Source organism: Hemitrygon akajei, chromosome 31 (assembly GCF_048418815.1).
Source record: "Hemitrygon akajei chromosome 31, sHemAka1.3, whole genome shotgun sequence".
In the NCBI taxonomy this organism is placed as follows: domain Eukaryota; kingdom Metazoa; phylum Chordata; class Chondrichthyes; order Myliobatiformes; family Dasyatidae; genus Hemitrygon; species Hemitrygon akajei.
Genome location: NC_133154.1, coordinates 38292298 through 38314419, shown reverse-complemented (window position 1 = coordinate 38314419; position 22122 = coordinate 38292298). Strand labels below are relative to the sequence as shown.

General features: G+C 44.1%; 1 protein-coding gene across 2 annotated transcripts in view; it reads right to left on the bottom strand.

Annotated features, from left to right (window-relative positions):
- Window positions 1-22122, bottom strand: part of LOC140719234 (cytohesin-3-like) — a 109157-nt gene that overhangs the window by 39484 nt on the left and 47551 nt on the right. Inside the window, exons 1-3 of one of the 2 annotated variants that reach the window (XM_073033697.1) lie at window positions 8711-8833; window positions 2415-2497; window positions 1734-1798 (exon numbers count right to left, since the gene is read on the bottom strand). In XM_073033697.1, the coding sequence (XP_072889798.1) occupies window positions 1734-1789 (56 nt within the window). In that variant the 5' untranslated portion in view covers window positions 1790-1798; window positions 2415-2497; window positions 8711-8833. Of the gene's footprint in view, window positions 1-1733; window positions 1799-2414; window positions 2498-8710; window positions 8834-22122 lie in introns of those variants that run through there. The other variant, XM_073033696.1, reaches the window with a different exon arrangement.

Sequence of the window (22122 nt, the reverse complement as noted above, 5' to 3'; positions counted from 1 at the left end):
GAGCACTTATGACTTAATAACGTACATAATAACATAAAGTACATTTATGTACTTTTACATATAAATTGCTCTGCAGTTAATATTTCAGTAACACGAGTAATATTGTAGCTATATTGTTGGATTAAGCATGAACTATTAAATACACTACAAAAATCCTTGATAATGGAAGCTTCTTTCTTGTGACAGCACTCCTTGTAAATCTGCTCAATAGTGGAAAAAGTTTTTCCTGAGAAGGAGTGGGGCTGTGTTCACCACTTTCTGTTCCTGGGCATTGGTGTTTCTATATCAGGCTGTGAAGCAAATAGTTAGGATCTCCACCATGCATCTGTAGAAGTTTGTCAAAGTTTTAGGTGGCATACCATATCCACACAAACATTATTGTTCATGCTATTGTTTTCTTCCATGGAACTTCCTCCAACCCTCTCAAAGATCACTCTGCTTACTCCAATGTCTCTACCTTTTCCCCGTGGCCTTGGTATTGTTTCTCCTTCAGGAATTTATCCAATTTCCCATCTGTTTCAGAGAAGACAACAGTGGAGAAGGTGTTCTGTAGCTTTGCATTAACATAAGGAGAGGCTGGACAAACTTGGATTATTCTCCATTAGCACTGAGGATCTAATGGAGGTTTATAGAATTATAAGAAGCACAGATAGAGTAGGTTGTCAAAGTTGTAAATGTGTTCTGGTACATGACCCACAGTGCTTTCTTGGGCAGCTGTCTTGCTGATGGATGGAATGGGTCTAAAGGCCTCCTAATGTGATAAGTTCTCTATCATTCCGTGATTCACAATAGGACAAATGACTTTCTTCTGCTCCCCCAGCAATTCTGTGCATTCCTTTCATGTGCTTGTTGAAATCTGATATGCTATTTGTAGCAAGTTTTGTATTCTATCCAGAGATTGACTAAACTGGCTTCCAGTTTCATTTCTCTGGATGATTATTTGCAGCTGGATGCATCATTTCACTTTGCCTCCTCCCCCAGATTCCCACCAGTTTACGTTTCCTTGGTCATACCTTTCCTTACATTTCCTATTCAGTGGACTGAAAATCTCTGAAATTTCCCTCAGGATCAATAAAGTATGTCTGTCTGTCTGTCTGTCAGATTTAAAGTCATAGAAAAGTACAATGCAGAAACAGGCATTTTGGCCTACCTAGTCCATGCTGAACTATTTAATCTGCCAAGTTCCATTGACCTGCACAATACCCTTCCCCATCCATGTGCCTATGCAAACTTCTCTTAAACGTTGAGTTCAAGCTCTTGTGCACCACTTGCACTGGCAGTTCATTCCACACTCTCACAACCATCTGTGTGAAGTTTCTCCTCATGTTCCCCTTAAGCTCGACTCTTTGTTCACTTTCATAGAAGCTGCCTGACCTGCTGAGTTGCTCCAGCATTTTGTGTGCGTTGCTTTGGATTTCGAGCATCCGCAGAATTTTTGTTGTCCATATTTAGTATGTCTTGTTGCCTCCTGATAGGTAATGGAAACACTTCATTGTTGGAACTATGATAGGATTTAGACTCATATGATGGGATTCAGAGTCATACGATGGGACTAAGAGTTATACCTGATAGGTAATGGAAACACTTCATTCTTGGGATTTAGAGTCATACAGCCTGGAAACAGGACCTTCGACCCATCTGGTCTGTGCTTACCAAATTGAAATGATGCATCTAAACTTTTCCCATTTAGCCTGCCTCGCGTCATTCATCTGGTCAAATTTTCTTTGACTCACCTCTCCTCTGTGTGATTGAAGTTCTCAAGCTCTGCGACAACTTCCGCAATTTCCATCTTCAGCTTCTGAAGAAAAAAATTATGAACGGTTTTTAACTACTACAGTATTTTGAGAATAACAGGCCCTTCTGGCTCAGCGGGTCGCATCCACCCAATTGCACCCATGTGACTAGTTAACCTACTAACCCGCATGTCTTTGGATTGTGGGACGGAACCAGAGACCCAGAGGAAACCCACTGGTCACACAGAGAACGCTACTGTGCCGACCACTAAAGTTGACACAGTTAGGGTGGAAAGTTTGCACTCAGGCCTGGGGACATTTCATTAACTAAGGGGGAAAGACCTGAGGGAGAATATATAGAGTTGATAGAAGCAAGAAAGAAGGAACCATTGCATTTACATAGTACCTTTCACTTTGCCCTAAATCATGTGACACTCAGTGAGGTACTTCTGAAGTTCAGTCACTGGGTGAGGCAGGAAATAGGGCAGCCAAGCCATGCACAGCAAGCTCCCATGATGAGTGAGACGAAGAAAAGATTAGCTGTAGCTTTATTTGTCACCGATCGGTGATTTGGGGTGCTCTGAGGTGATTGTGTCAACCGCTAAGCGACTGTATCACCTCCACTGCCACACCATGCCGCAAGAGGAATGGGGTAAGGAGCAGACAATGTTCGTCAGCTACCTGAATGTCCTCCAATAGTTCCTCCTTATGCAGGCGTAAAACGTTAACTTCTTCCTGTTCCTGCGAAGTTAGATCTGAAGATTCTGAGGAGAAAGCAGATTAGCAGAGTTGGATTTTATTCACAAGGCTAGGCAATTGAAAATTCAACTTCATGTTTATTGTCATCCGACTGTACATATATACAAGCAAACAAAACAATATTCCTAGAACACATGGTACACCCACAAAGCATATATCACACACAGCACATTAAAAAAAATGTTACCACAAATAGGTTAATAAACTATCATTCAAGATGCACGTAGTGTCCAGCACAGGCAAATAGTGCAGGAAACAGGAAACAGCTCGCTGTCCTAGTGACAAGACCTTCGTGGTGGCATTAGTCTCACAGCCTGAGGGAAGAAGCTGTTAGCCATTCTGGCAGTCCTAGTCCTGAGGCTTCTGTACCTCCTTCCTGAGGTGGTGGGTCAAAGAGATTGTGGGCTGGGTGGTAGGGATCCTCAACAATCTTTGTCTGCAACACTGTCAGTAAATGTCACAAATAGGACGAGGAAGACCCCAGAGATCTTCTCAGATTGCTTTACCATCCTCCGCAGGGTGTGGCAGTGCAGCACTGACTTTAAAACAAGATGCATTGTTCATTGTGACAATGGCTCAGGAGATGACGATGACAACCTGCCTACTCAGAAGGAATTAGAGAACCAGGTAAAATTTCCAGCGGTATTGTAACTAAGGGCTATCACTGTACCATTATAAACACAAGCGATTCTGCAGATGCTGGAAATTCACAGAAACGCACACAAAATGTCGGAGGAACTCAGCATCTCAACGACGATTTGGGCCGAGACTGTACTCTGCCTGGCTTGCTGAGTTCCTGCAGCATTTTGAGTGTGTCGCTTGGATTTCCAACATCTGCAGATTTTCTCTTGCTTGGGGGGAGCTGGAAAAGGAATACACAGTCAACATGTTAAACCAAGACGCTTCACCGGGACGGGAAAGGAAGGGAGAAGAAGCCAGAGTAAGAATGTGGGGGAGGGAGCTTATACTTTCTAGTATAAGCTAGAAAGTGACAGGTGAAGCCAGGTGAGGGGAGAAGGTGGGTGGGAGAGGGAGGGTGGGAGGATACAGTTGGCAGTTGGAAAAGGGCTGAAGGAGAAGGAATGTGATAGGAGAGGAGAGTGGACCATGGGAGAAAGGGAAGGAGGAGGTGCAGACAAGTGGAGGGTTTATCGAGGTGTTAGGATTTAAAGAATGACTTGAAAAGGAGAGAGGAAGAAAGTGAAAGAATTACAATCCCTGGAAAAAAGAAGGCATGACCATCAAGAATAGAGGGAAGAACCACAGGGAGTTTACAAGAGGAGATCTTGGTGACTGGTGACTAATATAATAATGAGGAAGTGCACAGGAGGGAGATAGATCAACTGGTGTCACAACAACAACCTGGCACTCGACATCATTAAGACCAAGGAACTGATTGTGGATTTCAGGACAGAGGAGTCGGGGGAACACACACCCGTCTCATTGAGGGATCAGCAGTGGAAAGTGTGAGCAGCTTTAAGTTCCTGGGTGTCAATGCGTCAGAGGGTCTATCCTGGGCTGACATATTGATACAATTATGAAGAAGGCACACCAGTTGCTATACTTCATTAGGAGTCTGTGGAGATATAGTATGTCACCAAAGACTGGCAAATTTCTATGGAAGTAATTTGCAGAGGATTCTGACTGAATGCATTACTGACTGGTGTGGAGGCACCAATGCATGGGATCAGAAAAGGTTGCGGAGGGTTGTAGACTCAGCCAGCTCCATCACGGGCACCAGCCTCGCCACTATCGAGCACATCTTCAAAAGACGATGCACCAAGAAGGCGTCAGGAAGGAGCCTCACCATCTAGGACCTGAACTCTTCTCATTGCTACCATCAGGAAGGAGGTACAGGACCCTGAAGACACACACTCAACATTTTAGGAACAGTTTTCCCCCCTGCTTTCAGCTTTCTGAATAGTCTATGAACCCACCCATGAACACTACATCACTATTTTGCTCTCTTTGTGCACTATAGAACCATAGAACATTACAGCACAGAAACAGGCCTTTTGGCCCTTCTTGGCTGTGCCGAACCATTTTTCTGCCGAGTCCCACTGACCTGCACCTGGACCATATCCCTCCAAACCCCTCTCATCCATGTACCTGTCCAAGTTTTTCTTAAATGTTAAAAGTGAGCCCGCATTCACCACTTCATCTGGCAGCTCATTCCACACTCCCACCACTCTCTGTGTGAAGAAGTCCCCCCAATGTTCCTTTTAAACTTTTCCCCCTTCACCCTTAACCCATGTCCTCTGGTTTTTTTTCTCCCCTAGCCTCAGTGGAAAAAGCCTGCTTGCATTCACTCTATCTATACCCATCATAAGTTTATATACCTCTATCAAATCTCCCCTCATTCTCCTACACTCCAGGGAATAAACTCCTAACCTATTCAACCTTTCTCTGTAACTCAGCTTCTCAAGTCCCGGCAACATCCTTGTAAACCTTCTCTGCACTCTTTCAACCTTATTAATATCCTTTCTGTAATTTGGTGACCAGAACTACACACAATACTCCAAATTCGGCCTCGCCAATGCCTTATACAACCTCACCATAACATTCCAACTCTTATACTCAATACTTTGATTTATAAGGGCCAATGTACCAAAAGCTCTCTTTACTACCCTATCCACCTGTGACACCACTTTTAGGGAATTTTCTTTCTGTATTCCTAGATCCCTCTGTTCTACTGCACTCCTCAGTGCCCTACCATTTACCTTGTATGTTCTACCTTGGGTTTTCCTTCCAAAGTGCAATACCTCACACTTGTCTGCATAAAACTCCATCTGCCATTTTTCAGCCCATTTTTCCAGCTGATCCAAATCCCTCTGCAAGCTTTGAAAACCTTCCTCACTGTCCACTACACCTCCAATCTTTGTATCACCAGCAAATTTGCTGATCCAATTTACCACATTATCATCCAGATCATTGATATAGATGACAAATACTGTAACAATGGACCCAGCACTGATCCCTGTGGCACACCATTAGTCACAGGCTCCACTCAGAGTAGCAATCCTCCACTACCACTCTCTGGCTTCTCCCACTGAGCCAATGCCTAATCCAATTTATTACCTCACCATGTATACCTAGCGACTGAATCTTCCTAACTAACCTCCCATGCGGGACTTGTCAGAGGCCTTACTGAAGTCCATGTAGACAACATCCACTGCCTTCCCTTCATCCACTTTCTTGTAACCCCCTCGAAAAACTCTAATAGATTTGTTAAACATGACCTACCACGCACAAAACCATGTTGACTCTCCCTAATAAGTCCCTGTCTATCTAAATACTTGTAGATCCTATCTCTTAGTACGCCTTCCAATAATTTACCTACTACTGACGTCAAACTTACCAGCCTATAATTTCCCGGATTACTTTTAGAGCCTTCTTTATACAACGGAACAACATGAGCTATCCTCCAATCCTCCGGCACCTCGCCCGTAGATACCGACATTTTAAATACATCTGCCAGGGCACCCCCCAATTTCAACACTAGTCTCCTTCAAGGTCTGAGGGAATACCCTGTCAGGTCCTGAGGATTTATTTACTCTGATTTGCCTCAAGATAGCAAGCACCTCCTCCTCTTCAATCTGTATAGGTTCCATGACCTGACTACTTGTCTGCCTTATTGAGAGTCGAGTGGAGCTCTCTACTTGTCGGCCCATTGAGTCTGTCCACCTTCCATCATTCCCTGGAAGGACTGAGGGATTTAGTCAGAGGTGCTCAGTATTTTAAAATGGTTAAACAGAACATATTTAAAGTTTAAATTTCAAAGTGAAAATATCAAAATGCACATACTATATGTCCGGTTTAAGATGGTGCCGACAAAGCCCTGTGACTATTCACTGGTGGCAAACAAGACAAAGAATACAACTAAATACATTGTTTACTAACACTTTTTCTAGTAAAATTTATGGTTAACAATCACCGCGAACAATGGAGAGGGGAGCTGAGTCAAGGGTTAAAGTGAGTGGGTGCGAGATGAAGCTGAGCTGAGGTGGAGGCAGATTCAAGGTGAACAGAGGCAAGACAAAGTCAGGGCAAACAGAGGGGAGGAAAAGTTGGGGCCCGTACATCTATACTGAAAGTAAGGACAGACTTGAGGTTTGGTTGATTTAAGTGCGAATTTGTAAAGGTCGGGTACAGGCCAAAATGCGGCCGGCGGTGGGATCCAGGCCTAGAGTGAATCGAAGTGACTCGTCCTGGAGTGAGGAACGAACTGATGTTTTGAACAATTTAAACACAGGGCCAGATTGAAAAGGCAGGATGTTGGGAGGGTCGGGCCAAATCTGCTAGATGCTCCGTGATGTTTACTTGGCTCTGCTATGTGGTGAACAGAGGTTGTGGCTGGGGCCTGCTCTGGCTGCCCCGGGATTCGTGCCTGTAGATTCACTTTCATTCTGAAAGCTATTTGTTGCCTGGCCTGCCGCGTGGTGCTTACTTTTACTGTTTGCACGATTTGTTTTTTTTTCCCTCTGCACTTCGGACGTTTTGACAGTCTTTCTTTATGGGTTCTTTTGTTTTTGTTTGTGGCTGCTTGTAAGGTGATGAACCTCAAGTTTGTATAGTGTGTACATACTTTGATAATAAATGTACTTTGAACTTCAAGCTTTGCATGTCACCATATGCTGCCTGGAGATTCAGTTTCTTGCAGGTATTCACAGGAAGATAATGAAATACAATAGGATTCGTGATAAACTACCCACAAACAACCAATGCACAAAAGAAGACAAATTGTACAAATAAAAAATTATTAAATAAGTAAATAATACTGAGAACATGTTTCCACTGGCAAGATATCTAAGAGTTGCTGAACAAAAGTAACACTAAGATAATTTGCAAATGAACTGGAGGTATGAGAAGAAAATCTTAGAACATAGAAAAATTCAGCATAGTAAAGGCCCTTCGGCCCATAATGTTATAGTGTACTTTTAATCTACTCCAAGAGCAATCTAACCATTTTCTTCCACATAGTTCTCCACTTTTCTTTCATACATGTGCCTATCTAAGCTTATCTTAAATGCCCCTAATGTATCTGTCTCTATCACCACCCCTGACAGTACGTTCCATACACTCACCACTCTCTGTGTATTAAACACCCCCCCCCGTACTTTCTTCCAACCATGTTAAAATTATGCCCCCTCGTATTAGTCATTTCCACCCTGGGAAAAGGTATCGGGCTGTCCACTTGATCCATGCCTCTTATCATCTTGTCATTACTCATCCTCCTTCACTCCAAGGAGAGAAGCCCTAGCTCACTCAACATTTCCTCATAAGACATGCTCTCTAATCCAGGCAGCATCCTGGTAACTCACCTCTGCTCTCTCTCTAAAGCTTCCACATCCTTCCTATAATGAGGCGACCAGAACCAAACACAATATTCCAAGTGTGTTCTGACACACTTAGAGTTTTATAGAGCTGCAATGTGACTCTTGAACGCAATCTCCTGGCAAATGAAGGTCAAAACACTATGACTTGCATGGCAACTTTGAGGAATCTATGGACAAGGACCCAAAGCTCCCTCTGTTCCTCCGCTTTTTAAACATTGATCTGAAAAGTGTTTCTTAAGGGGCTGTAGACAGATTCAATGTGAACTTACAGAAGGGAATTGAATAAATTCTTAAGAAGGTAAAAGAAAATCTGCCAAGCTACGAGGAAGGGGCAGGCAACTGGGACAGACTGAAGGGCATTCAAGAACGCAGCACAGAGATGTAGATAGCTTGGTTCTCTTCTCTGCTGAAATAAAACAAGAAGCTGCATCTGCATTTGTTTACCTGTAAACACTTCGCTGTTTCTCAGAAGTTGGGGGGGTAGGATGTGTGGTGTCTAAAACCTCGCAATCTCCCGGCCAACAATGAAAGTCTTACTATAAAAGCAAGCATGAGTCTGAGGACGTTGCAGGATAATTTGCTCTCCTGGTTTGACCAAGGTTGCTGGCCAAAACCACAGACTGTCCCATATAACAGACGCTCAAGGCATGTAATGACAGAAAGTGGTCAAAAGACTCACGTATACAGTACTTTCCCCTTACCTTCTCTGTCTAGCAACACAACAGCAAACCGGATGAACTAGTTAATTGATTAACATTTAGTCTCAGATCTTACTTGAACAAACTAGTGGCCCCTGCACTTCAGGTCCATCAAATCACCACGTCAATGCACATTGCCCGCGCGTAGCCAGTGGTTGACAGAAATAGCCAACAGGGAACTCACTGAGAACGTTAGAACATTGAAGGTGCGGTACAGGATCTGTTCATAGCCGACCACATATGATGTGTAATATCCAACACGGTGCTAAGAAATTGGACGATCTGCTTATAATGTATCTCCTCTCCCCCAGTAAAAGATTAATGAAAAGATGATGTGTGAGTACTGCTAGGATTTAGGGTTGATGCACTGTTATCTAAAAACCTGTAACAGCAATAAATCCCGCCCCCTGTGACCTCGTCCACAGTCAGTTCCAGGAAACAGTGAATGCTCTATTTTACTCAGAAGTTGGTACATTTTGTGTTTAACACTTTTTGTGCCATGGTGATGGCCCGTGACTCACTGTCCTTTCCTTCTGCAACTTGTTCCTTGCCAAAGAGGTACCATTTACGGGGAGAGGTCTATCAAACCAAGTCTTCATTTCTTGGAAAGTAGAAGAATGAGGGGTAATCTTATAGAAATGTTTAAAATGATGAAAGGCAGTGAAAAGGAGACATTAACAGTCTTTTTCCTAAGGTAGGGAGTCCAGAACTAAGGGTGCATAGGTTTAGGCTGAGAGGTAAAGATTAAAAAAGGGGCAGTTTTTCACTCAGAGGGTGGTGAGAAAATGGAATGAGCTGCCAGAGGAAGTGATCGAGGCAACTACAATAGCAGCACTTAAGAAGCACTTGAAGGGGTGGGGCTTAGAGGGGCGTAGGCCAAATGCAGAAAATTGGGACTAGCTGGGTGGGCACCATGGAGGTCTTGGATTGGTTCAGCATAGATGCCTCTATTTCCCTCAGTCTCCTTGGTCAGCTGATGTTCTTGGTATCTGAGACAGTACCCTATTGGGTAGATTCAGATCCATATCAATTCATTGATCACACGTACATCAAAACAGACAGTGAAATACATTGTTTGAATGTATTGAATAACAGTGAAATACACCCAAGGATGTGCTGGGGGCCATCAACAAGTGTCTTCAGTCATTCCGGTGCCAATATGGCCTACTCACCGTGTCCAGCAGAACAACACAGAACACAACAAGCATCAAAACAACAACAGCAAAACAAGCCCCATTCCTCCCTCTCACACACACAGACTGTCCTCCAAGCCTCAGATTTCCGTTCCTCAGGTCTAAGAAAATCAGCTGGCCCTTTTCAGTCAACTGCTTCAGAGACCTTGGTCAAGACAAACGGGAAGTCTCTCATTGGCAGAGCTCCGTGACGCATAGGGAAACTGAAGATCATGTCCCTGGGTCAATTATCCAGAACTAGCAGCTAGTAAAGTCCAAAGTTAAAAGACCAAAATAAATGTATTATTGAAGTGCATAGGTGAGATTCATTTCCTTGCAGGCATTCACAGTAGCACAGAGAAATAGATGGGTCTGTCCAGGGTTGAACTTCCTTATCTCTCTTAGAACCTCAGGTAGGTTTTCACCGAGAAAATTTCCAAAGATACCAGGATTTGAGGACCTGACATACATGTTGAATAGTTCATGACCTTCAGGTTCTAGGTCCCACCTAGAAAGGGATGTCTTGCAAGTCAGGATGTTGTTCATTGACTTTAGCTCGGCGTTTAACATGATCATACCTCAGAGGCTGGTGGGTAATCTGTCCTCGTTGTGACTCAACACCCTTCTCTGCAACTCATTGATGAGAAGACTCTAGCCAGTCCGATTTGGCAGCAACATCTGAAGCTCCATCATGCTGAGCACTGGTGCCCCATGGGGCTGTATGCTCAGCCCACCACTGACCCATGACTGCATTGCCAGATCCAGCTCCAACCACATCATCAAGTTCTCTGATGGCACTACAGTGGCTGGCGTCATCAGCTAGAATGATGAGTTGGCACACAGAAAGGAGGCAGAGAGGCTTGTCAAATGGTGTGAGAATTCACTGTGGACAAGACAAAGGAGATGATTGTGGTCTTCAGGAGGGCACAGGTCAACCACTCTCCATTGCACAGCAATGGCTCTGCTGTGGAGAGAGTGAAGAGCACAAAGTTCCTTGGTGTGCACATAACAGACAACCTGACCTGGACCCACAACACCTCCTCACTAGTCAAGAAGGCACAGCAGTGTCTACACTTTCTGAGGAGACTGATGCGTGTAAGGTTCCCCACTCCATTCTAACAACTTTCTACAGGAGAACCATCAAGAGTGTCCTTTCGGGCTGCATCATTGTGTGGTATGGAAGCTGAAGGCAATGGACCACAAGTCCCTACAGACGACAGTGACAACCACTGAGAGGATCACCGGGGTCTCCTTCCCCGCTATTTGTGACATTTTCCTGAAGCATCACAAACGAAGGATCCAAAACGTTGTTGGGGATCCCCACCACCCACCCCACTGTCTGGAAGGAGGTACTGGAGCATCAGGACTAGCACTGCCAGACAGGTAACAGGTTCTCCCCTCAGGCTGTGAGACTGATGAATGCCCTGACACCACCGAGGTCTTGTCACTGGGACAGCGAGCTGTTTATTGTACTGTTTACTGTCACCTGTCCTGTGCATTTTGAATTATATTTTATTAAATTATTTGTGGTAATATTTTGGTATATGTGCTGTGTGTGATATATGTTTTGTGGGTGCACCAAGATCTGGAGGAATATTGTTTTGTTTGGTTGTATCTTGAACTTGATTTTATTCCCTGGAGTGTAGGAGAATGAGGTGAGATTTAGTAGAGGTGTACAATATTAAGAGGGGTATTAATAAGGTAAACACAAGCAGACTTTTTCTATAGACGTTGCGTAAGACTGGAACTAGAGGTTATAGGTAAGGGTGAAAGGTGAAATACTTAAGGGGAATCTGAGGAGGGGCTTCTTCACTCAGAGGGAGGTGCAAGTGTGGAATGAGTTGCCAGTGGACGTGGTGGATGCAGGTTCAGTTGTGGCATTGAGGAGAAGTTTGGATAAGAGAGTTTTGGAGAGCTCATTTCAGGTGTGGGTAGATGGATAACAGTCCAGCACAGATTAGATGGGCTGAAGAGCCTGCTTCTGTGGTGTAGTGTTCTATGACTCTATGACTTCTCCAGCCACATCAGAACACTGCCAAATGACACACTTGTGAATTCCATCACAATGACAGGGCATCATACATGTAAATAAGACCATAAGACATAGGAGCAGAATTAGGCCATTTGGCCCATCGAGTCTGCTCCATTATTTAATTATTACTCAGGTTGGGCTAAATGACCTTGGTTTGTTCATAACTCTTGAGTAATTCTGCAAATCCTGTATGGCTTCCTCAGCTCAGTCACCCCACTGACATTGGTTTCAGACTGAGAAACCAACTTGCTGTCGTCAGAAGCTCCCTAAATGAATGGAACAAGGAGGGAAATCCAATAACAACTTTGCAGAATTGGCTATAATTTCCTGAAAAAGAGAAAGTGGTGGTGAAAAGGGCATGGAATGGAGAATTACGGCTGTCAGTGGCCTTTGGCAACAAGCCAGTACAGGAACGATGCACCAAATGGCCTTTTCTTATGCCACAAGGTGTAAGAGTACATTCCCAAACAAATTTCTAAGGCCCAGATGATTCATCCAGGGATCTGTGTTTGAATCACAACTTTAAACTCAAGTCATTAGTGCATCTGAGGAATTCATTGCTGCAGACGGTTATGGAGCCAAGTCATTGGGTATATTCAAAATGGACATTGATAGGTTCTTAAATAGTAAGAGTTAGAATTAAATGGCCTATTTCTGCTCCTATGTCTTATGATCTTATACTTTAATAGTTAAGCTTATGTCAGCAATAGTGACAAGCCCTTCCAATCATTGATGTTTCTCAGGGAAGTTTTTCATTTGCTGGTGATACAAAGATTGGAAGTGTAGTGGACAGTGAGGAAGGTTTTCAAAGCTTGCAGAGGGATTTGGAGCAGTTGGAGGAATGGGCAGAAAAATGGCAGATGGAGTTTAATGTGGACAAGTGTGAGGTATTGCACTTCGGAAGGTCAAACCAAGGTAGAACATACAAGGTAAATGGTAGGACACTGAGGAGTGCAGTAGAACAGAGGGATCTGGGAGTACAGATACATAATTCCCTAAAAGTGGTGTCACAAGTAGATAGGGTTGTAAAGAGAGCTTTTGGTACATTGGCCTTTATACATCAAAGTATTGAGTATAAGAGTTGAAACGTAATGGTGAGGTTGTATAAGACATTGGTGAGACTGAATTTGGAGTATTGTGTGCAGTTTTGGTCACCTAATTACAGGAAGGATATTAATAAGGTTGAAAGAGTGCAGAGAAGGTTTACAAAGATGTTGCCGGGACTTGAGAAACTGAGTTACAGAGAGAGGTTGAATAGGTTAGGTCTTTATTCCCTGGAGCATAGGAGAATGAGGGGTGATTTGATAGAGGTGTATAAAATTATGATGGGTATAGATAGAGTAAATGCAAGCAGGCTTTTTCCACTGAGGCCAGGGGAGAAAAAAAACAGAGGTCATGGGTTAAGGGTGAAGGAGGAAACGTTTAGAGAGAACATTAGGGGGGGCTTCTTCATGCAGAGAGTGGTGGGAGTGTGGAATGAGCTGCCAGATGAAGTGATGAATGCGGGCTCACTTTTGACATTTAAGAAAAACTTGGACCGGTACATGGATGAGAGGGGTTTGGAGGAATATGGTCCAGGTGCAGGTCAGTGGGACTAGGCAGAAAAATGGTTCGGCACAGCCAAGAAGGGCCAAAAGGCCTGTTTCTGTGCTGTAATGTTCTATGGTTCTATGGAAGGCTGTCAACTCCCATCAGATTTCTATGTGACTCTACACACATGTATCACCACCTGGTACAACCCAGCAAACATTCAATTCACAAAAAGGCTTTCCCGGCATATATGATGAATAAACTCTCCTCAGGATTCCAGTCAGGTATAGGTATCGATTTTAACTGACGTTTTGATGACAAACTGCCATCTTCATCGGGGATGAAACCTGGGCAGGTCTAGTCCAGTGGTATTTATACCCCATTGTCCATCCCTCCTGATTGGTTAGTCCTCATCCAAGCAGGTTTCTGCTCTCCCACCTTGTTTACAATCGAATTCCAGTTTGTTCTTAGAGTGAGACCTTTGTCTTTGTGAAAATTATTTTCCTTTGGTTTTATTTCAATGGTTTCCTTTACTAAGCATCCCAAAAGCCATTGGCGTGGCACAGTAGTTTTGTGCTGTGGAAGTCAATCTTATGGCCATTGCAAATGCAATGTTCTGCCTCTGCCAATTTCTGTGGGTAACCCAAACAGATAAACTTCCTGTGCTCCTCGGTGTGGGTTTCCACCGTGCATCCCATCTGGCCGATATACATTGCTCTGGGAACCAGCCAACCTGAGTTCCAGGTCAACTTTGACCCACATAAGCTGTGGTTAGAGCTTCCTTACAAGGTTGTGGATGGTATTAATCTGGTATTTCTTCAGGATCCTGGAAATCCTTCCAGAAACCGTGGAAATCCACAAACCCATAAGGGACTAGACATGCCCAGGCATCATCCCTGATGAAGAAGGAAGAGCTTGTCATCGAAACATCAGTTAAAATTGAAACCCGTACCTGGCTGGAAGCCCAGGAAGAGCTTATTCATTCAGTTCGGAGGTACCTTGGGTTGTGACCTGACCTGGGCCTAGCACATAGATGCAATCACAAGAAAGACACACCAGGGAAAGGAACATCCTGCCTGACAAACCTACTGCAATTCTTTGAGGAAATTACAAGCAGGGTAGACAAAGGAGAAGTAGTAGATGTGGTGTACTTGGATTTTCAGAAGGCCTTTGACAAGGTGCCATGCATGAGGCTGCTTAGTAAGATAAGAGACCATGGAATTACAGGGAAGTTACTAGCGTGGGTGGAGCATTGGCTGGTCGGCAGAAAACAGAGTGGGAATAAAGAGATCCTATTCTGGCTGGCTGCCTGCTACCAGTGGAGTTCCACGGGGGTCAGTGTTGGCATCGTTGCTTTTTACAATGTATGTATGTCAATGATTTGGACTACAGTATTAATGGATTTGTGGCTAAGTTTGCCGATGGTACAAAGATAGGTGGAGGAGCAGGTAGTGTTGAGGAAACTGAGAGACTGAAGAGAGACTTCGATAGCTTAGGGGAGTGGGCAAAGAAGTGCAAATGAAATACAATGTTGGAAAGTGTATGGTCACGCACTTTGATGGATGAAATAAACAGGCAGACTGGGGAGAGAATTCAAAATACAGAGCTGCAAAGGTACTTGGGAATCCTTGTGCAAGATACCCTAAAGGTTAACCTCCAGGTTGAGTCAATGGTGAAGAAGGCAAATGCAATGTTGGCATTCATTTCTAGAGGTATGGAATATAAGAGCAGAGATGTGATGTTGAAGTTCTATAAGGCACTCGTGAGACCACTCTTGGAGTATTGTGTGCAGTTTTGGGCTCCTTGTTTTAGAAAGGATATACTGACATTGGAGAGGGTTCAGAGAAGATTCACAAGAATGATTCCAGGAATGAAAGGGTTACTGTATGAGGAATATCTGGCAGCTCTTGGGCTGTATTCCCTGGAGCTCAGGAGAATGAGGGGGGAACTCATAGAAACATTCCAAATGTTAAAAGGCCTGAACAGATTAGATAAGGCAAAGTTATTTCCCATAGTAGGGAATTCTAGGACAAGAGGGCATGACTTCAAGATTGAAAGATGTCCTTTTAGAACTGAGATGTGGAGAAATTACTTTAGTCAGAGGGTGGTAAATCTGTGGAAATTGTTGCTATGAGCGGCCGTGGAGACCAAGTCATTGGTGTATTTAAGGCAGAGATACTGTAGATGGGTTTTGGATCAGCCAGGGCATCAAAGGGTATGGGGATGACTGGAAGAATTGGATAGGCCCATGATTGAATAGCGGAGCAGACTTGATGGGCCGAATGGCCTACTTCTGCTCCTGTATCTTGTCTTATGGGTCTGTACTTTCTTAGAAGGTTAAGGAGGTTCAGCTTGCCACCCTCACTAGTTGTGTCGTGGTCTGGTGTGGTAATCCGAATGCACAGGAACGTAAGGAGCTGCAGAGAGTAGTGGACTCAGCTCAGTACATCACAGACACGTCCCTCCCCACCATCTGGGCAAAGCCATCTTCTCATAGCTACCCATCGGGAGGAGATACAGAAGCTTGAAGTCCCAAATCAGCAGGGTCAGGAACGGGGACTTCACCAGCCGCTTGCTTCTTGTACCAACCAGCACAGCCCTACGCATTACTGAAGTGTGGCAACACTATGACGAGTTTGACTACTTTGCCCTATAATTGACCTACTTTTGTTTAAGCTGTGTTTTTCTGATATAATTTGTGTCACTCAGTTATGTTTTCCTTGTGAATATTATGTATCTGATGTGATGTGACTATCATGCTGCTGCAAGTAAGTTTTTCATTGCACTGTGTGTACACACAAAGTACTTGTGCACATGACAATAAACGTATAATGGTAAAAAAAAAATTCCCTCCTCTTACCTTCTTCTTCTATTCCCCACTCTGGCCTCTTACCTCTTCTCATCTGCCTATCACCTCCCCCTGGTGCCCCTCCTCATTCCCTTTCTCCTGTGGTCCACTCTCCTCTCTGATCACATTCCTTCCTCTCCAGCTCTTTAACTTTCCTACCCACTTGGCTTCACCTATCACCTTCTAGCTTTCCTCTTTCCCCTCCCCCAGTTTTATTCTTCTCCCTTCCATTCCAGTCCTGAAGAACCCAAACATCGATTGTTTATTCACTTCCATCGATGCTGCCTGGCCTGCTGAGATCCTCCAGCATTTTGTGTGCGTTGCTATGGATTTGTGTAATAAATTACTCAATGATTACTTTGTCATTAACGTCTAACAGAAAGCAATCTGCGGGGATAGTGAACATGGGGATTTGCTCAGGCAGGTCTGACTCAGCAGAGCATTGCCTAATGCTGAGAGCCTGGGAAAAGGGAAGCAGGGTACTGGTGTTCTGAGGAGGAACTCGCTTCTGGAGCCCATAGCTGCAATTCCCCATTCCCCATCCAAGCGCAGATCTCTGCATTGCAGGAAGTGGCCTAATTAGTGCGTGACAGAGAAACTGAGAGCAGAGTCATTCAACATCTCCGCAACAATGCACAAAACGAGACAAATTCTGCCGTAGAGCATCGAATACAAATCAGTACAGCGCAGGAACAGGCCCCTCGGCTCACAATGTCCATGTTGAACATCATGCGAAAGTAAACTAAATCCCCTCTGCCTGCAAATGGTCCGTACCCTCCTTCCCCTGAATGTTCTTGTTTATTTTTGTCACTGGTACCATGACACAGTTCATACAGATCAAATCATTACACTGCGATAGATTAATGCAGATAAAGTGTAAACACTACTGAAAAAGTGCAGTGCAGATAAATGATCAACTGCAAGATCATAATGAGGTAGATGTGAGGCCAAGAGTCTATCTTATCGTACAAGAGTCCATTTAAGAGTCTGATAACAGTGGGGTAGACGTTGTCCTTGAGCCTGGTGACACGTGTCTTCAGGCTTTTGAACGTTCTGCCCGATGGGAGAGAGGAGAAGAGAGAGTATCCGGGGTGGTTGGGGTTTCTGATTATGCGGCTGCTCTTCAGAGGCAGCGAGAAGCGTAGGCAGAGTCCATGGAGGGGAGGCTGCTTCCTGTGATGCGCTGAACTGTGTCCACATCTCTGCAGTTTCTTGTGGTTGTGTACATATAGACACACAAAACGCTGGAGCAGCAGCTATGGTAATGAATCAACGGTTGACATTTCGGGCCAAGACCTTCTTAGAACACACACACACACACACACACACACACACATACACACATATATATATATATATACCTATCTAAAAGACATGCTCTCTGGAATCTGACAATTCAAACATGGGAAAAAGCTTCTGTCTGTCTACCCGATTTACATCTTGCATAGCTTCATGCTCTTTTATCAGGTCTCCCAGAGGGAAAAAAATCGTTTTTTTCAGAATCAGAATCAGATTCAGAACCAGGTTTAGTATCACTGACATATGTTGTGAAATTTGTTGTTATCCCAGCAGCAGGACAGAGCAATACACAAAAAAACTATGTTACAATAAGAAATATAAAGAAGTAAATAAGTAGTCTAAAAAAACGAGCAAAATAGTGAGGTAGAGTTCATGTGTCCATGGACTGGGAATACACTGTTCCTAAAACACTGAGTTTGGGTCTTCAGTCTCCTGTACCTCCTCCCTGAGGGCAGTGACAAGAAGGGAGCGTTCTGGGTGGCAAGGGTGCTTAAACACAGGGCACAATCTCAGAATAGAGGGATGTCCATTTAGAACAGAGATGAGGAGGAATTTCTTTAGCCAGAGGGTGGTGAATCTGTGGAATTCCATTGCCACAGCTGGCTGTGGAAGCCAGATCACTGACTGTATTTAAAGCAGAGGTTGATAGATTCTTAATTGACTCCTGATGAAGGGTTTTGGCCCAAAACGTCGTCACTACCTCCTCCCACAGATGGTGTCTGGCCTGCTGAGTTCTGCCAGCATTTTGTGTTTTTGTTGATAGATTGTTGATTAGTCAGGTTGTGAAAGGTTACAGGGAGAAGGCAGAACAGGGTTAAGAGGGGCATGGATCATCCATGCTCAAATGACAGATGGTGATGCAACCCGTCAGAATAATCCCCACAGCACATTAGCAGAAATTTGCAGATAACACCAAATTTTCCAAACTTCTAATGAAAGATAGCCACATGCAACCTCTCCTTATCACTATGCTGTCTAATACAGGCAGCATCCTGGTAAACTTCTTCACCTTCTCCCAAGCCGCCACATCCTTCTTGTACTGGGTGACCAGAGCTCCAAGTGGGGTCTAACCAATGTTTTATAAGTGCATGTTGACTTCTTGACTTATACCTTAATTTCACAGTGATGAAGATAAGCACGCCACACACCTTCTTTTCCTAACAGATAATGCCAGAGGTATTCAGAACTTGTGGAGTTATTGTTTCATTGGTACTGAAGAGTTTTAAAGATTCAGAAGAAGTAGGAAGATGAGCAGAGAGCAGGAAAGGAATGTATTTGACAGGGTGGGAGTGTAGAGAGAGAAAGATGGGGACAAACAAATCGTCAATATAGAATAAAACTGTCCACAAACGCCAAAAGAATTTGAAAAAAAATGCAATAGATCCAGAATCAATGGTCATCTTCTAAATTGTCAAAGCTAGTGGTGAGGCAGGAAGGCTGCAATGTGCCCAGTCAGAAATGGAAGAGTCTAGGACCAGAGGGCACAGCCTCAGAATAGAAGGATGTCCCTTCAGAACAGAGATATTCTCTTTAGTCTGCAGGTGGTGAATCTGTGGAATTCAGTGCCACAGACAGAAGGTCAAGTCATTGGGTATATTTAAAGTGGTTGATAGATTCTTGATTAGTCAGGGTGTTAAAGCTTATTGGGAGAAGACAGAAGACTGAGATTGGGAGGGAAAATAAATCAACCATGATCAAATGGTGAGCGATCAATGGGCCAAAGGTCTTATGGTCTGATGCCGTCTGACCTGCTGAGTTCCTCCAGCATTTTGCCTGTGCTGCTCAAGATTTCCAGCATCTGCAGTAAATTCTTGTAATTGGTGTAAGCGGGCACTTGATAATTGCTGGGGACTTGGTGAAGAACAGCCTGACATTTTTGACAATCTGTTTGAAAAGGTATCTGTCAGTGGTGAAATATCTTCCTAACAAAAAATACCCATCTTCTATCCATGGGCCAATAGGTTTCCAACTCAGATCTCCTCTCGAGAAGAAATGCCATATTTATTCCTCCATTTTTAACTGGTAGAAATCATCTGAATCCTGTACTTCAATTATATCATCTAAGCTTCCTCATTCGTTAGCTATAGCGTCAAATCACTTATCTTTTCTCTGAAAAACTGGTCAGAGAGGAGGGACAAATTTCCCCTAGTTCCAGCAACTCAAAGAGCATAGAGATACGGGGACTGCAGGTGCAGCAATCTGGAGCAACACAGAGAAAGCTGAAGCGATTTAGGCAGTAACCATGGGGTGGGGATCTCATGAGAAGGCAAGAGCTAAGATAATATCCAGGCAAGAATAGTTTCAGATGGTGTGCTGTCAACTAAGGCAAGATGGGTCCTCATGAGCGTAGCTTTTTTTTGCACACATAGAAACATAGAAAATAGGTGCAGGAGTAGGCCATTCGGCTCTTCGAGCCTGCACCGCCATTCAGTATGATCATGGCTGATCATCCAACTCAGAACCCTGTACCTGCTTTCTCTCCATACCCCCTGATCTCTTTAGCCACAAGGGCCATATCTAACTTCCTCTTAAATATAGCCAATGAACCGGCCTCAACTGTTTCCTGTGGCAGAGAATTCCACAGATTCACCACTCTCTGTGTGAAGAAGTTTTTCCTCATCTCGGTCCTAAAAGGCTTCCCCTTTATCCTTAAACTGTGACCCCTCGTTCTGGACTTCCCCAACATCGGAAACAATCTTCCTGCATCTAGCCTGTCCAATCCCTTTAGAATTTTATACGTTAGAATTTTATACTTTAGAATTTTTTACACACCAGGGGACTGGAACCATTTGCCATACCGAGACAAGGGTGAAAATGAAGGATTCTCGTCTGTTGCAGGAGAGATATCAGTGAGAGTGAGAGTGAGAGATAGTGAGAGAGAGAGCCTGTCTGGAATGTTGAAGGGCTGGGATGGACTGGGGTTTTTGATTGACTCTCGATCATGGTCTCTGGGCGGGCTTGCAAGGTGGGTGGTGGGGTTGATGCTTGCTGGGGAGGGGGAGGATGGAGGGTTAATGTTTTTGCTGCTGCTTGTACATGGGGGTAAGGGGAGCTTCATTCATTCATTCTTTGGGGATTTCCTGTTTCATGGATGTCTGCAGAGAGTAAACATTTCAGGTTGTACAGTGTATACATTCTCTGATATTAAAATGAACCAGTAAACCAGTGACAGTTTCTATTGGACAGTTCTTCAAAAAATCTGTAGTATTGTTGGCCTTTAACCATAACACCTTACGCCCATAGGCCATTCAGCCCATCAGGTCTGCTCCACTATTCCATCGTGGCTAATTTATTATCCTTCTCATTTCCATTCTTCTGCCTTCTCCCATAATCTTTCATGCCCTCACTAATTAAGAACATGTTATGCTTTGTAACTCCAAAACATTAACCTAATTGATAGGAAAACAGGAGAGCCCAACTTCATGTTTACTTTAAGCGACGTGCGCATGTATCACGTGGTGGTGTGACGTGGTATGCCATTTACCTACTTTTACCTATAACTGTAATGCATTATGTAAACAGAAAACAATGTTTAATTAAACAATATATTTACAATATTACTCAAATATTACTGAAATATTAAATACATGACATTCCTCCCTGCTCAGCTATAATCTTCAACTCAAAATAGAATGCACCAAAACTATAATCACAGTATACTATATAATACATCTACTCTACAGATATTCACAGCCGTGTACATTTTAATTTGTCCCATTCAGGTACAAAGATTTCATCACTGTGGAGGATTTCTTATTCTTGTGGGATAACATCTTTCCTGACTGGGGGCGAGGGGGTGGTTGTGGGGCAGACGTGAGTGGGGATCACTCTGCTTGGCAGGTGAGGCTTGTGGCTGTGAAACACTCTCAGGTTCTGGGGCGCCCTCCGTGGTGGCTGAAGGAGTTGACCGGGACTGCAGAAAGTGGTTCCGACAGCTCTGGACACCTTTCTTCTTTGCTCTTCTCAACTGATCAATGTGCCATCTCCAGATGACGTCAGACTCAGTCTCAGCTGTGTAGGAGAGTGGTCCAGTACTGTCCTTAATCTTTCCAAGTACCCGGTTTTGATCACCTCTGTAGTCCCTCGCCAGGACTGCTTGTCCAGGAGTGAAATATCCAACCTCCTTGTTTGAGGAGCCCTCGATTTGTCTCAGCTGTTTGTCCTCCTGAGATTGGGTTTGAGAGATCCAAGTGTGCAGACAAGAGATGAGCACAGCTGACGAGTTGTTGGTAGTGGAGTGTGTTAAATTACGACATGCAAGGAGGAAATTGGTGAGCTTCTGGTTCAGTGTTACGGTAGCACGTTCTGCTGACATCGCTCGCAGTGCATTCTGCAGACTCTTGACAAAAATTCTCCACAAAACCATTTGCAGCTGGGTGATACGGTGCAGATGTCTTATTGCATTCATTTTGAGGAATGACTGAAATTGTTCCACCACAAACTTTGGTCCATTGTTATTGACTTAAGTGTTTGGGAACACCAGAAGAGGCTTCTGGTGTGTGAGCCTGTAGTGGAGGTGATTGGAAACACTTCTGCATACTCTACGACCAAGGAATTTGTGCCCACGAATGGTCCAACAAAACCCACATGAGTCCTCTGCCAGGGCACTGCAGGCCATTCCGCACGTGTTGGCATTCCGCACTGCTGCACGACCTGCTGATCTATCCCAAACCACCAGACAAAGCCAACACTTTCAACTTAACCAGCATGTAGCT